At 39.0% G+C, this 13,879-nt stretch overlaps 1 protein-coding gene across 2 annotated transcripts in view; it reads left to right on the top strand.

Annotated features, from left to right (window-relative positions):
• Nucleotides 1–13,879, top strand: part of LOC310892162 (tumor necrosis factor receptor superfamily member EDAR-like) — a 76,354-nt gene that overhangs the window by 35,059 nt on the left and 27,416 nt on the right. For both annotated transcript variants that reach the window (XM_083819549.1, XM_083819548.1), the window contains exons 6-11: nt 7,775–7,861; nt 9,006–9,134; nt 9,222–9,296; nt 9,527–9,599; nt 10,339–10,498; nt 13,504–13,564. In XM_083819549.1, coding sequence (XP_083675675.1) covers nt 7,775–7,861; nt 9,006–9,134; nt 9,222–9,296; nt 9,527–9,599; nt 10,339–10,498; nt 13,504–13,564 — 585 coding nt within the window. The remainder of the gene's footprint in view (nt 1–7,774; nt 7,862–9,005; nt 9,135–9,221; nt 9,297–9,526; nt 9,600–10,338; nt 10,499–13,503; nt 13,565–13,879) is intronic.

Below are 13,879 nucleotides of genomic sequence, written 5' to 3'. Positions count from 1 at the left end.
CAAATACTCCTCTGTATGGCACATAACTGGAGAGAGTTGACCCAAAAGATGGCAAGGAAACAAGGGTGGCAAATTACTTCAAAGTAGGAAGCTGGTTGTGACAAGTTCTGGCTTTAATACTTCTCTTCTAGATGAAGAAAAAAAAATAGGGCAGACAAATCCCATTTTAGGCCTTCATTAGGTTTGAGCCGGGACTGAAAGACAGTGGTCTTTTCCTTAGCTGCAAAAATACCTCGCCTGGCCTCCGTGTTACACAGGGCCACAGAGCACAAACTAAGCTGGGTATGTGCGCTGCTGCAGGGAAACCTACTCAAAGACTTTGCCTGACTGTACATTTTATCTGGCAGAAAAGTATTTGGTTTTGATCAAAGGGTAAACAAATAACTTTCAACTCCAAGAGCCTGCTGTGCAACTTTCATCTCCTAAACAGTCAATAAACCTTGAAATGGCTGAGGAAACAAGATGAACGCCCTGTGTCCCAGCATCTGGAAACAGTAGTGTAAAGAATATGGAAAGTGAGAAAGAGATTCCCCGATGAGCCTGTGTCACCTTTACTTTTTCTTCTCAAGTGACTTAGATATAAATAGCACAAGTACCATGGATCACGGGGGGAGGAGAGGGAGATTTTGTGTATAGGTCAGATATTTAATTGAGATAAACATGTCACCAGATTGCAGCGTTGAAAATCTCTCTCTGGAGTGAAGGATAAAAGCAATAATTCTCTGTGGTCTTTGAGAGATGTCAGTATTCAGTGGTGGCTTGTGGGAAAAGTGCTTGTAGAGGGCAGGGAGTGTGCTTACATAGGCATGAGGATGTGTGCTACAGAATCACAGAACCATTAGGGTTGGAAGAGCCCTCCAAGATCATCTGGTCCAACCACCCCCCTACCACCAATGTCACCACTAAACCATGTCCCTAAGCACCACGTCCAACCTTTCCTTGAACACCCCCAGGGACGGTGACTCCACCACTTCCCTGGGCAACCCGTCCCAGTGCCTGACTGCTCTTTCTGAGAAGAAATGTCTCCTCACTTCCAACCTGAACCTCCCCAGTGCAACTTGAGGCCATTCCCTCTAGTCCTATCCCTAGTTATTTGAGAGGAAAGCTTTTTCTTTCTTGGAAAAGAGTTTGTCTCTTGAAAGGAGTCAACATCGCCATAAAGATTGTGATTATTCATCTCCTGGGCACTGTGAAATGCCTATGTGTAAGACTTTGGGACCCTCATTTTTAATGTGTAGAAGCCTCAGGCCTGGCTTGCTAAGGCCAGAGGGGCACAACGCCAAAACATCAAAGATGTGAGACCTTCAGCTGCCTGTGAAGGAGAGCATGAGCCATCAGTGACCCTTGCCAGTGCTAAACTGGGATATGCTACCTCAGTGACAACTAGCAGCATTGCAGAGAGTAAGGGAGGCAGCTACTGGATGCAGGTTTCCTATGCAAATTGGGGGATGATGCACTGCAGGTAGTGAGCACCAAACCACTTTAAGATGTGGCTTCCCACAGTTAATGGTGCTGGCTTTGCTGTCAACAGCTCTGGCATTGGAGTCAGTTGAGGCCTCTGAATATGTAGGGTTGTTTCTTTGTTTTGTTTTGTTTTCTTTTATCCAGTGCAAAAGACAGAAGATTTAAGCTACACAGAATTTATCTGGCACAGAGGTACAGCCACTGCTAGAAGAGATTTTATCTTTGCACAGCTGCAGTTCTCAACCATTTTATAACTCTGCTCCTCTGCTCAAACTTTGATATTTGCCATTCCAGCTCAAAACTGATAGAGGAAAACAAAATCAAACCTCATTACAAAAACTTGAAGAACATTGTATTTTGAAGTTGTATTTACACAATTACATCAAATATGCAAATACTTTTCCACTCACAAATTATCAGTCTAGGGAATTTCAGCAATGGATTGAGGGTTTTCTTCCTCTATGCATTCTTATGTGTGCATGGATGCAAAATATTGTTAATTCCCCTTTTCTTTTTTCCTGGCTATAGACATGAAAATGGTTGCAATAATTAACCTGTGTAAGTTTTTAAATCTAACATATGCCAATGATGGCTTAGCAAAATTAAAAAAAAAAAATAAGAACAACAAAGGAAAACAATGGTAGTCAAGTTATTTTTGAATTACCAAAGAGTGAATGGCATCTGGAAACATAAAAGATTATTTTTATTGTTGTCTCATTAGAACTTCAAAAACAACCAAACAGATGAGAGAGAACAATTTACTAACAGGCTGACATCTCAGACAAGCTCTAATCAGTGGTCACTGCTATACCCATGTGCTCAAGACTGAGAGATCAGACTCCTTAACTGAAATGTTTAACACAAACGAGCCTAATGCCAAAAGCACTTGTGTTAGTGAAAAATAATAATTCCATAGGTTTTCATTTTAACTCCCCATTCTTTTTAATATCACTAATTTTCTTTCCTTGCCAGTTTTGTCCTTTTGTAATATGATCAACATCAGGACATTTTCCTTCTGTTTCAAATTATGCTTACAAATGAATAAGCTTGTTAGCTGGAGCTAACAAACTTTTTTTTTTTTTTTGAGTTGTTTGATCTCTGAACACCCCATTCCTCTTCACATGTGGAATGGGAGAAATGTTGAAGGCAGTGCTTTATTGTTCACTGGTGGTATGGCCTTATTCTCATCCCCTCAGGGCTTGTCTATATTAGGAGAGGAACCTAATATTAGGACAAAATTGGCCAGCCTCAGCCATAAACCTTAAAGGGGAGGGATCTGAGGATCAAGCACGGGGTTTGCTCTCTTGAACTGCTGGGAAAGCTGGGCCCACGTATCACGCAGGATGTAATCTGGGCACACCGCAGCTCACCTGAAAGCTCTGAGGACTTTGGAGGACCACAAACCCTGGGAGAAGCTGCAGGTGCCTGTAGCATTGCTCTGTCCTGCCTCACAAGCCTGCTGCAAACCTGCAGGGCCACAGCATTTCACCACCTGCACAAACTGGCCACCAATGCACAGGGGCATATGAGAGAAGAACTCCTCGGGGTCCCTGCTCAGGGTCCCTTTCAGCAGGGTCTATACTGCTGTTATTCCCTTTGTGTTGCACAGAGAAGGAGATGGCAACACTTAATTCCCAGAGCTCAGTTTAATTCATGCTGCATGTATTTATGACATACCAGTACCATGCAATTAAAGCTCTCAGTGAATTCTAAACAAAACTGCAATAGTTGTAAATAAATTGTCAGGCTAAGGCCACACAGCCTACAATCACACCACTTCCCAGCAAAATAAAAGGAGAGAGAAATGAAACAGTTAAAGACATTACAGAGAGCATGGCAGCATAAAGCATTTATTTTTAGGTGTCTGAGCAGCAGTGGTTACTTGCAGTGAGAATGACCAGATCTAAAATTTAAGATTGGAGGAATTTTGCTATCCAAATTTGTAGAGGGCTCACACTAGAGAATTGATTTGCTTCTCATTCTTCCTGATTTAAAAAATACCTAAACTTGCTGAAATATGTACCTGCAGCTACAGTAAATATTAGAGTGACCTGCCTTATGGTGTTCTGTATGTCTCCTGAAAATAACAGACAGTAAAATCAGAAGCAGTCAAAAAGTCTTCCACTGTCTGGGATATTCTCCGTTATTAGTGATTTGCAATATTTTTAGAGTTGGCTGATGTTTGATTGCTAAATTCATATGTAGATGCCTTAAAAAGTAGCTTGATTTTGACAGCTGCTTCAGCTTCCATGACTTTCCAAGTGTACAGGGCTTCGATATGAAGTGTTGTTAGCTTAGGTTTGAAAGTAAACCTTTCATGTACATATCTGAATAGAGATTTACATTAATTTGAACATTCTGACCGGCACTTTCAAAACATCTAGGTCTTTATTTATAACTAGGTTCCGTTATAATCTAGTTTCCGATTACTTTGTCAGGCATAAACTTTCTACCTTTATCGAATTTCGACTAAATATAATATATTTTTCAGCTCATATTTCAGGCTGCTAGTTATTTATTTCAGTGTGTGCTTTATCTTACTTCACTCCTTCAAAATGGTCACAGTGGCTGCAGGCACAGCTCGGCTGGCAGTAACGAGTATGGATTGCCATTCATAAATGGACCGTGGCTGTGAGGAGAGGGATTCATCAGGAGAAAGCGAGCTGCTCTCAGTAGCAAGAAGCAAACACATACACGCGTAAAGACATTTTTAAAACACTTCTTATTTTGGGATCACTCTGATAGTCTGTTGCGTACACACTTTGTGTATTTTTATAATCTGTCATTAAGTATTAAATAAACTTCACCAAAAAAAAGCTGTTGCTAGCTATGAGCAGCACTGCTCTGCTGGGACCAGTAAGCTGACACCTACAGCAGTGTAAGTCAGACACACATATGGTCTCCTACTGCACCAGATTTCGTTCAGGTGCAAACACTTGTGAGAGGGCATGTTGGCAAAACCTCCCCTCCCTGCGCCCTCCTCCTCCCACAGATCTGGCAGTTTCGTTCATCCCTTCTTACTGTAAATCTGCCTTGAGATACACAAACAACTGCAACGGTCCTGTCACACACAGCAGAACGGATCTTTAAAATGAAAATATTATTTTACTGCCCTGCATTTCTTCACTAGGGGGACAAAAGGCTGGCTGCATGGCAATTTAAGTTAAAGCTATCTTTTGAGTTCAAAACAAAACAAAACAAAACAAAAAAAAGGCTGCCATTTTTTTTTTAATAAAACTATTTCTAATGCAAAAACTGACAAAGCTTCAGTGATAACCATCTTTCTTAATGTCTTTATCGCATTCCTACAATATTACTTACAGGTGTCTAGGAATATAAACCACTCTTTTGCACAGCTATATTACAGCCATCAGTCTTTTTTTTTTTTTTGTGCTTAAAACAGAGTTGTTTCCATATGTTGCACTCTAGCACTTTAGGATGTCTCTTTCTGAGCTGTATCTAAGTCTTTGTAGATTATGTAAGTGTCATCTATATTGGAACCAGAATTAATAATGTGATCTAGATGCAAAACTGGATACACATAGGAACAACTGACATTGGAGTCATGGTGTGCTGCCGGACCGGGAAAAAGGAACAACTACAAGTTTTGTTTCTTTTTGCCTATATAAATGCCATGAACTGAAATTCTGCAGAAGCTGGCATATTTGGTTCCCCTTGTAGTGCAGGTGCATTAATTGGCGCTTGCTTCTAAGCCACATCTAAAGAACTATCTTGGCTCATAATGAATAAGCCAAATTATTAAATTTGATAATAGGCTTAAAATATGCATAATGACTAACTCCCACATAGGCATATGTAAAAGGCCATCGTGTTGTAGCATCAACCCAGATCTTGCCGTGATACGTAGCACAGAACAAACGACGTAGTCCCATTCCCATGTAAGCAAAGGAAAATTCTGCACGTAAGCTCTTCCGAAGCTGAAGGTGCTCACCCTTGTGCACTGGAGAGGCTCCAGCTTGTGTTTGGGGGTGGGAAAGAGGCTGTATCCTGATGTGGGGTAGAACTGGGTGAAGTGTGGCAATGACGCCGAATGAGGACCAGATGACCTTCCCCATTACCTCTCCTGTTTTGTGCTGCTGCATGACTTCCCACCTTGGCTCTCCTTCCTTCCACAGATGAAAAACATTGCTAGCAATACCTAATAAGCTAAAAATACCAAGTGACTACAGGATTGATTAGACAGAAATACAATTAATACATGTTTGAAGTGAAGGAAAAGAGAGTGCGATAAAACTTGTTTATAAAGGAGACGAGCTCAAGCTTGTTAGATAAACTGCAAGCAGACAAAGCAGAGCAGTTTGCCTGTGTTAATTGAAAGGCAGTGGAAGAAAAGCTATTGTTGACTTGTTGCAGCTTGCAAGAATTGCACAGAATTGCAATTGTCTGTAATTAGGTTTGCCGGGGGAGGTGGCAAGAAGAGGCAAAAGCCTGGTAGCCGGGGACATGAAAGTACAGACATGTCTCTGGCTACAACAATGGCCATTTCCTAGATTTCTTCCATTGTCCAGCTGGGATGAGTAAATAGATGGGTTGAGACCAAGGGTGATTCATTTCAGTTTTATGAAGAATTACTGAAAATTTATCTGTTATTAACTCCACTATACGCAGATGACCTCTTCACCCACTGATACGTAGATGCTCCACTGCTAAATTGCAGGTTCTGGAGCTTGTGAGTAATTCTTCCTAGAACTAAGTTTGTCACAGAGAAGAACCCAGAGTCATGATTTACATAATCTGCCTGTCATTTGAATAATACTAAAAGCATCTGAATTAACAAATTAGTATATTTAAAATTTCATGAAAACACTTCTTCAGTTTCAAAAAAGCAATTATAATAAATGATTCCGTTTCCTTCGAAGAAATGAAGTTTGAAAGAAATTTTACCATTGTTAAAGAAAATCTCGTTTGAAAACATCTGCAACTCATACTTTGTGGCCACTTAAGGAGCGTACATTTCTTATTCACTACATGCAGCCATGTTTTATGTTAGGTAATACTTTTTCTGTTTTTTGTTTTTTTTTTAGAAAACGTTTGTCTTAATTTGAAGAGCATGTCTATTTCTTTGTTCTTAACCACGGAACATTTCTCAGACCATTCCAGGCCACTTAATTTCCTGTCAACTTTACCTAGTGGGTTGAATTTCTTTACTAGGTCAAGATAATGGCTTGGTGAGTTCCCAGCTACTCTAGCTGCCTCACCAGCTTGTCGAGCCATGTGCTCTGTGTACCTCACCAGGTGACTGGGACAGTCTTCTGGCCTTGGGTCTGCTGAATTTAATTATCATCGCTGGACTTTTTCCATGCGCAGCTAATATAAAGCAGGAGGGATTGCTTCCCCCCCTCCCAGCTAGAAGATGGTTTTCAGTTGCTGTCAATGGTAGCTGTTTGCACAACCTGCTTACCAATTATGTGAAAAATGACTTGAGACTCAAGAGAAGGTTTTCTTCCAACCCCAATGTTTTTATGCCTCTTTTGGAACTCTATTTCAGCACCATCTGTATTTTAATATAGCACTCAGATCAACAACCTTATTTCCAATAACATTCAGTATTGTCTAGTACTGTGAAAAGACATTAGTTTATGACTTGGTTTACTGCTTTGAAAATCTGGTGTAAGACACCACCTGAAAGATTAATAAAAATATAAACTACTTTTAAACTTAGCTGTAGAATTTAGACGTGGAAAATCCCTACTGGACAATCTCACTCTGTTAGCATGAAGAAGTCCTTTACGTTCTTCTTTTCACTGTTTTTGTAGATTCCCTCCTCTAACTCAGGATATAGATTTGGACTGGACTGACAGGAGAAATCAAAAGAAACATGTTATCCAGCTAGACTGCAGAAATTATATTATTTCCTTCTATGGTACAGCTCCGTGAAACAGAAAGGCATTCAACATTCTTGTTTGTCACCTTTCCTAGGTTTTTCTTTGGGGTCATGAAGGTTTGTTTAACATCAGATTTTCATGGTGGCCTTGCTATAGTGAAGGATATCTGTCAGAAGCACTAATTTGATGAGTTTCTTTTAAGTTCATAACAGTTTACGAGCTTTGATTTCTTCCCCTCCCTCTAGATGCTATGCAAAAATGTATTCTAAACACAATTTTCAACATGCCAGCCACGCACACTGGGATTAGTGACATTTCAAAAAGCCACAGTGAATTCATGGGTTCTTTGCTAATGAACAGGAAATGCAATCAAGCTAAGGCAAGGCTGTTTACCTGGGCCAAGATACCGCTGTGAAGAGATGAAATGACTGTGGAAGTTTATGGCATTTCTGTTTGTATTGCAGGTGCAGGGGCTACCTCTGGTATTTCGGCCATTTTCCCGAGCACATCTGGCACAAGTACTTTTTCACCTTACCAGCATGCTCACAAAGGTAAGAAGGCATCCATAAATTTAATGTAGCCACTGGTGGTCTTAAAAATAACATCAACAAAGTGCAACTGAACTGATAATATCTATCGTGAATTTCATTGCCACTCTTTTTAGGGATTTCTAAAACTGCTATTAAAAACATTTCAGAATGATTTTTTAGTCCTTGGTTAATCAACACTCCTGTTTCAGAAGGATGGACTTAAAATAGTCTTGGACTGTACTGGGTAATGCCAGCAATGAATTAGCTGATTATGTGCAGCCATACAGATACCACATTATGCCTCAGCAAAGCCTAGCTTAGACTGGTGAAAATAATTTAATACACAAATGTAGTCAGTCTCTCATTGAGCTAACATAAACCGTTCTCCAGTATAATTATTAGTTTTTTAAAATATTTGAACGTGAGAACAGAACACACAGCAGGAAGGACACAGTTACTGAGGTACTGACCTGATTTTGTCTGTAAACAAGATCTTGAGGATTGTGTTTTCAGAAAAGTTAGTTTTCATGCATTTTAACATATCTGTCATTTTCTGCATCCTTTCATGACTTTTCAATTCTAATAGCTGTTCACTGAAATTCTGCTTCTACCTTTTCACATACCTTATTTTAAATTCACCCTGCATCCATGCTGTAAGTCTGTTAGAAAAAAAAAAAAAAAAAAAAAAAAACACACTTATTCCGCATGTGCATTGTGTTCTGCTTCTTATTGCAAAGCTTTTGAGGCAGCCATAGTTATCAAGTACTTTTAGTTCTTGTCCCATTTATTCTTTATTTGTTTTTCTTTCTTTTTGATGCTGTTTCCAAGAATTCACTTTTTTGAAGGCTGCTACTCCTGCGTACATATAGCTTCTTATATTATTAGCAGATAATACAATTTCATACATATTTGGATGGTCATGCAATCAGGTATTTTTTATGAATACTGATAACTAGTTCTTGCAGCATAAATGTCACTGTTTTGAAAGCCTATTCATTAGTTTGCATTTGAGAAGTAGCACTTAGTTTTGCAATGATTAACAAGTAATCAGGACTCAGATCAAATAAATGAGTATGTAAAATATAAGTGTAGAGCAGACTAAACTATTAACTATTCTCTGATCTGAAGAGTTGCTTCTTTACAAAATATTTCCTTGCTTTTCCAGCAGACCTTTCAGGACAAGGACATCTGGCTACAGCTCTTATAATTGCAATGTCTACTATATTCATAATGGCTATTGCCATTGTCCTCATCATCATGTTTTACATTGTGAAAACAAAACCTTCTGCTCAAGGTAATTTTCAGCATAACAAATTTTAGCAGCAAATGCTATTTTTAGATAGCTTCTGAGAATAATTACTGTTGTATCTTTACATTCTAGCCTGTTGCAAGAGCCACTCAGTAAAAAATGTTGAAGCTCAGGCTAATACACAAGAAGAGAAGAAAGAAGTGCAAGGTATAAGTTGCTTTAATTTTGCTTTTTCTATCCTTTTTCTAACGTTGAGCTTAAGTGCAATTAGTGCATTCCTCTTAATTACAATTCCCCCATTCATTTGCAAAATGATTGTGTATAATAGCTTTTGTACTTCCAGAATGCCACTTCATCCTCTGATAGCAATAGCTAAAGCAGAGACAAAACATCAGTTTGGATACTCATTGCCAATTTAAATTTCTGTTTATCTGCAGATAATGTTGTGATATTCTCTGAGAAAGAAGAGTTTGAAAAGCTTACAGCAACTCCAGCTAAGGCTGCTAAAAGGTAAGCAAAAAATAAACATACTTCCATACCTTTGACTGAAGTGGAGAAGGGACATAGTCACCACTCATCCTGGTACAGAGGAATCCATTGAGAACAAAGCAGAAATAATTTGCACCAAAATTTCAAGTCTAGTGGACCAAGGAATAACGTGTCAATGGGACAGCCACAGGTAATAGAGTTTCTGGAAGAGGTGATCACAGCCACCATGTGTTAAAATATTACCTTGAGCTGTTTGTTAGTACCTGTGACCAGTTTATCAGTTCTCAGGGCTGCCTCCTCTTTTGTGAGGTCCATTCAGGGGACTTGAGTCTCACTTACACACACATGCCTTGGTAAGGTCCCCACTCACTTTCAGCCAGGAGGTGCAGAAATAACTGCTCCAGGCCTTAAGGGAATCCCTTGTCTATAGCATCATCTGGGTGGCACCACATGATAGTTTTCCTTTCCCGGCAGCCAAACCTGGCTGGATAACACAACTCCAGTGAGGTAAACACTGTCCCCAGTGGAAAATACTTCTATGAAGGGATTCTTGCAAGATGAGCATGATTGTGCAGCTTGGTGAGCACTGAACATATATCCTCTGTAGGTGGATGTGGTTACATTCACAGGATTTCAGGGGAAAGGCATTTTAAAAAATTGAAAACATTTTTATTCCATTACTCTGGGATAGCAAAAAGGAAATAATTGGAGTCAAACCACAAGAAGCATCACTAAGATAACCTTATCCTTCATTTTACAGTGAAAACGATGCATCTTCTGAGAATGAACGACTTTTAAGTCGTAGCATGGATAGTGATGAAGAAGCTGCAGTTGACAAGCAAGGGACTCCAGAGAGATGCTTGTTATCTTTAGTGCATTTGGCCAGAGATAAATCTTCTACAAACAATAAATCGACTGGGGTAAGGCTACTTTGAGATTTAAAAATTGACAGTTGTTTTCTGTATTGTTTTATGGTTTTGTTTGATTTTTTTAAGAAAACAATTTACAAACTATCACCACAAAATGCATTGTAATGCAGACAGGACTAATTTACAAGTTACAAGAGAGTTTCTACAATTAATTTTATTACAGTCTCATTTGCATATGATTTGCATATAACATTCCTTCAATATTTAAGAGTGTCTGTGCATGTGTATATACTACCCAGTGCTGAAAAGCAGATTGCTACAAGAGTAATAGCTTTGCTTTTTTAGAGAATTATGTTTTATAGTCTGAAGAAACAAAAAACAAACTGCAACTCACCAATATAGCTAATGCTAATATAATTAACCCCAAAGCTACATGTACTACAGGAAAATAAAATAATGTAACAGCACAGATGGATTCATACAACATCTGCCTGTCTTAACTCAGAAGCATTGGTATTTCTATGCCATTGAATTTTCAACGATATCCAGTGTTGTGCTTGTTGTCGGGTTTTTTTTACATTTCAAAAATACCTATGTGTTTTGAAGGTCATTCCTGTGCTCTGACGGACAACATAAATGCACTGTTTTGCTGTGGAAGGCCTTCATTTCTTCCTGCTGAAATGTATTGCTCAGGGCATTTTATCTCACTTAGACTATTTCAAGGCATCGCTAAGGCACTCCCTCACCCACACAACTATTTAGTTTATATTAAAATGAATGTTTCCTTAAAAAGAAAGTGTCTGCTCAGATATTTTTTATGTTTTAGAACTTCAAAAATAATTAAAATTGGCAATAGCTAGGACAAAAATGCATCATTAATACCATCCTTTTCTTTTTTTTTAAGAATAAAAAAGGTTTGAAAATGCAGCTTTTCATGTTTGCATGTTTTACTTTGTGGGGATGGTTCAGCCTAAACTTTCTAATAATCGCTCGTTTTTCAGCTGAGACCAGACACTCAAAGTGTCCAAGAAAGATGTTTTTCTACTTGTAACCAGTTATGACTATCTGAAAATAACTTACTACTCCAATGTTCATATTTTAAAATTCAGTTGTCTGAGGTCTCTGTATATATCCAACTTTATCACACTTCTGCATGCACTTGCTTGAAATTGGATAACACAAGTTGGGTAAGCATGAAATTAGAACTTTTAATAAGAAAATAATTGTCTCTAAAGACAATATATAGTAAATACATTCTCCTGAGTAGTTTAGATAGTTCATAAGCACATCTGAAGCATGAGCTATGCTATGTCTCCCAGACCTGCTGTCCTAACATACTGCTAATGGACTGAAGCCTGCTGACAAGGCTGAAGACAAAGTTTTCAATGAAAGTGCAGATTGCATCAAGATCCCCCACTCTGTACCTAAGATTTCACAACTAAGCCAGTTGCCAGAAGTTAGAAAAGCAGTACTTTGCTTGAGGCTAGAGATTAAATAACATTTCTAGTACTGGAAAAAGTATCAAGGAGCTGCTGGAGAGGGGTGGAGAAAGTTAAAGGCCTGTTCTTTTCCAAGGCTGCTCTTTCCTGGTTAAAACAAAAACCATTATGGAATGAGCTACCACACAGAACCATCAGACCCACATTTACCTGCTTCTTCCAGCATAAGCTTTACAAATTTCCATCTTCTGGCTCAGACAAAAAAAGAAAATCACCCTGTGTAATTCTCTTTGGGCTTGGAATTCTTTAACCTCCCTCTTTGTCCTAAAAATGAGGGGAGAATGAAAATAGGTATCTAATTGTTGTCTTAAGAGGAATTTTAATAAATCCCATGGGGAAAAAAAAAAAGATCTGTAAGGTTCTGAAACAGCTAATCCAAGTGTACAGTAGCATCCCAAAGATTAATGTAAATTATACCAAGGATATGTGAACAACAGCCAGTGTCTGCATTGCATTTCCCTGCAATACAGCATGCTGTGAGACAGGCGTCGGGTGGAGCAGCCAGTTTGCTGTCTCCAGCTGCAAGTCTGTTAATCCAAGTAATTGATGTGCCCTGTCCTTTAGAGACCAAATAAAATGAGGAAAATAATTCAAAAATAAAAATAATAAAAAAAAAAAAACAAAAACCAAGAGTGAGCTTTCTTCATTCTGTTTTGCAGTGAAAAGTGGTGAATTTGTGGAGATAATACTAGAGTCCTACCAAAATGACAGCTTTTCAGAAACCTCAGTCCTAATGAGAGCTGGCGGAGAGATGACAATTCCAGTCCTTGAGAACTCATGACATTTTGACATTTGTTTTCAATCTGCATTGAATCCAAGGCCAAACCTTGAGAATATATTTGCTAAGTGAAACCGCATCAAAATGTCCATTTTCAGCTTGGAAAATGTCAGGGTTTTCAGTCTGAGCCTCCTTCTTGTCAAAAATGACGGCAGCACCCTGGACCTCAGATTTTCCCTGTCTAAAGTGTCACTGATTTTTTTTATCTATCTGTAAAATCCTTTGGATTCATTCAGGCAATACATCATGGAAGAAAATATATAATTAATCTGTAATGCAGCAAGCAGCTCTATGTCAAGTGACAGAAAAGAAGATCCCCTTCTCTACAGCCCTCTTACATTATTGGAAGAAGGCAATTCCAGTCTGAATTTAATTCCCCATGGCCAGTCCTGTCCTGGTTTACCTGGGAATCCCTGCATTAATTGCTTGCATGTGTGGTATTGAATTTGTTCTCATTGTCAGGAGTTCACTTCAGTCCGAAAAAGAAATAAAATACAAAAACATTTAGAGCAGAAAAGTCAATGATCTGAAAAGAAGATAAAAAGATGGAAAAAAAAAAGATCTCTAACAGTGGAAAGCAAAAGCAGAAATATGTTTACTCTTCTCTGACTTGCTGTGTCCTGCTCTACGAGGCTTCAAAAGAGACCCTTCAGGATGTTATACGATAATCCCTTGAGCCATGAAATTAGGATCTCCCAGAGGTTTTGTACTGCTCTCTGCCAATTGTTTACTCATGTGACTGAAAAAAATAATAATTCAATAACACTCTTCTCTTTCAGATTCAAAGTCGAAGGAAAAAGATACTTGATGTGTATGCTAACGTATGCGACGTTGCAGAAGGTGAGTGCACAAAACTTGCACCTATACTAGCAGCAGAAAACTGGATCAGAGCTGTTTGCTATAAAATAGAAATCCCTCTGTGTTCCTGTGGAAAGGAGAACTTCATGGAAAGGAAGTGCAAATCTGGAAGCAGATTTGTACTCACCTGCTAGGAAGCATCATGGTGCCCCGATTTCAGAGATGTCCAGGCTGGGTTTGCACACCACAGCTTCTCGCCAGATGTGTGCATGGGCTTCCTTCCTCTGGAGCGCAGCAGGGGTAGTGCTGGGTCATGCTTGGACATCGAAGCGGTGGAGAAGCACTCTCACGTTCTTC

This window comes from Anser anser (assembly GCF_964211835.1).
Source record: "Anser anser genome assembly, chromosome: 1".
In the NCBI taxonomy this organism is placed as follows: Eukaryota; Metazoa; Chordata; class Aves; order Anseriformes; family Anatidae; genus Anser; species Anser anser.
This window is presented reverse-complemented; position numbering and strand designations above follow the sequence as displayed.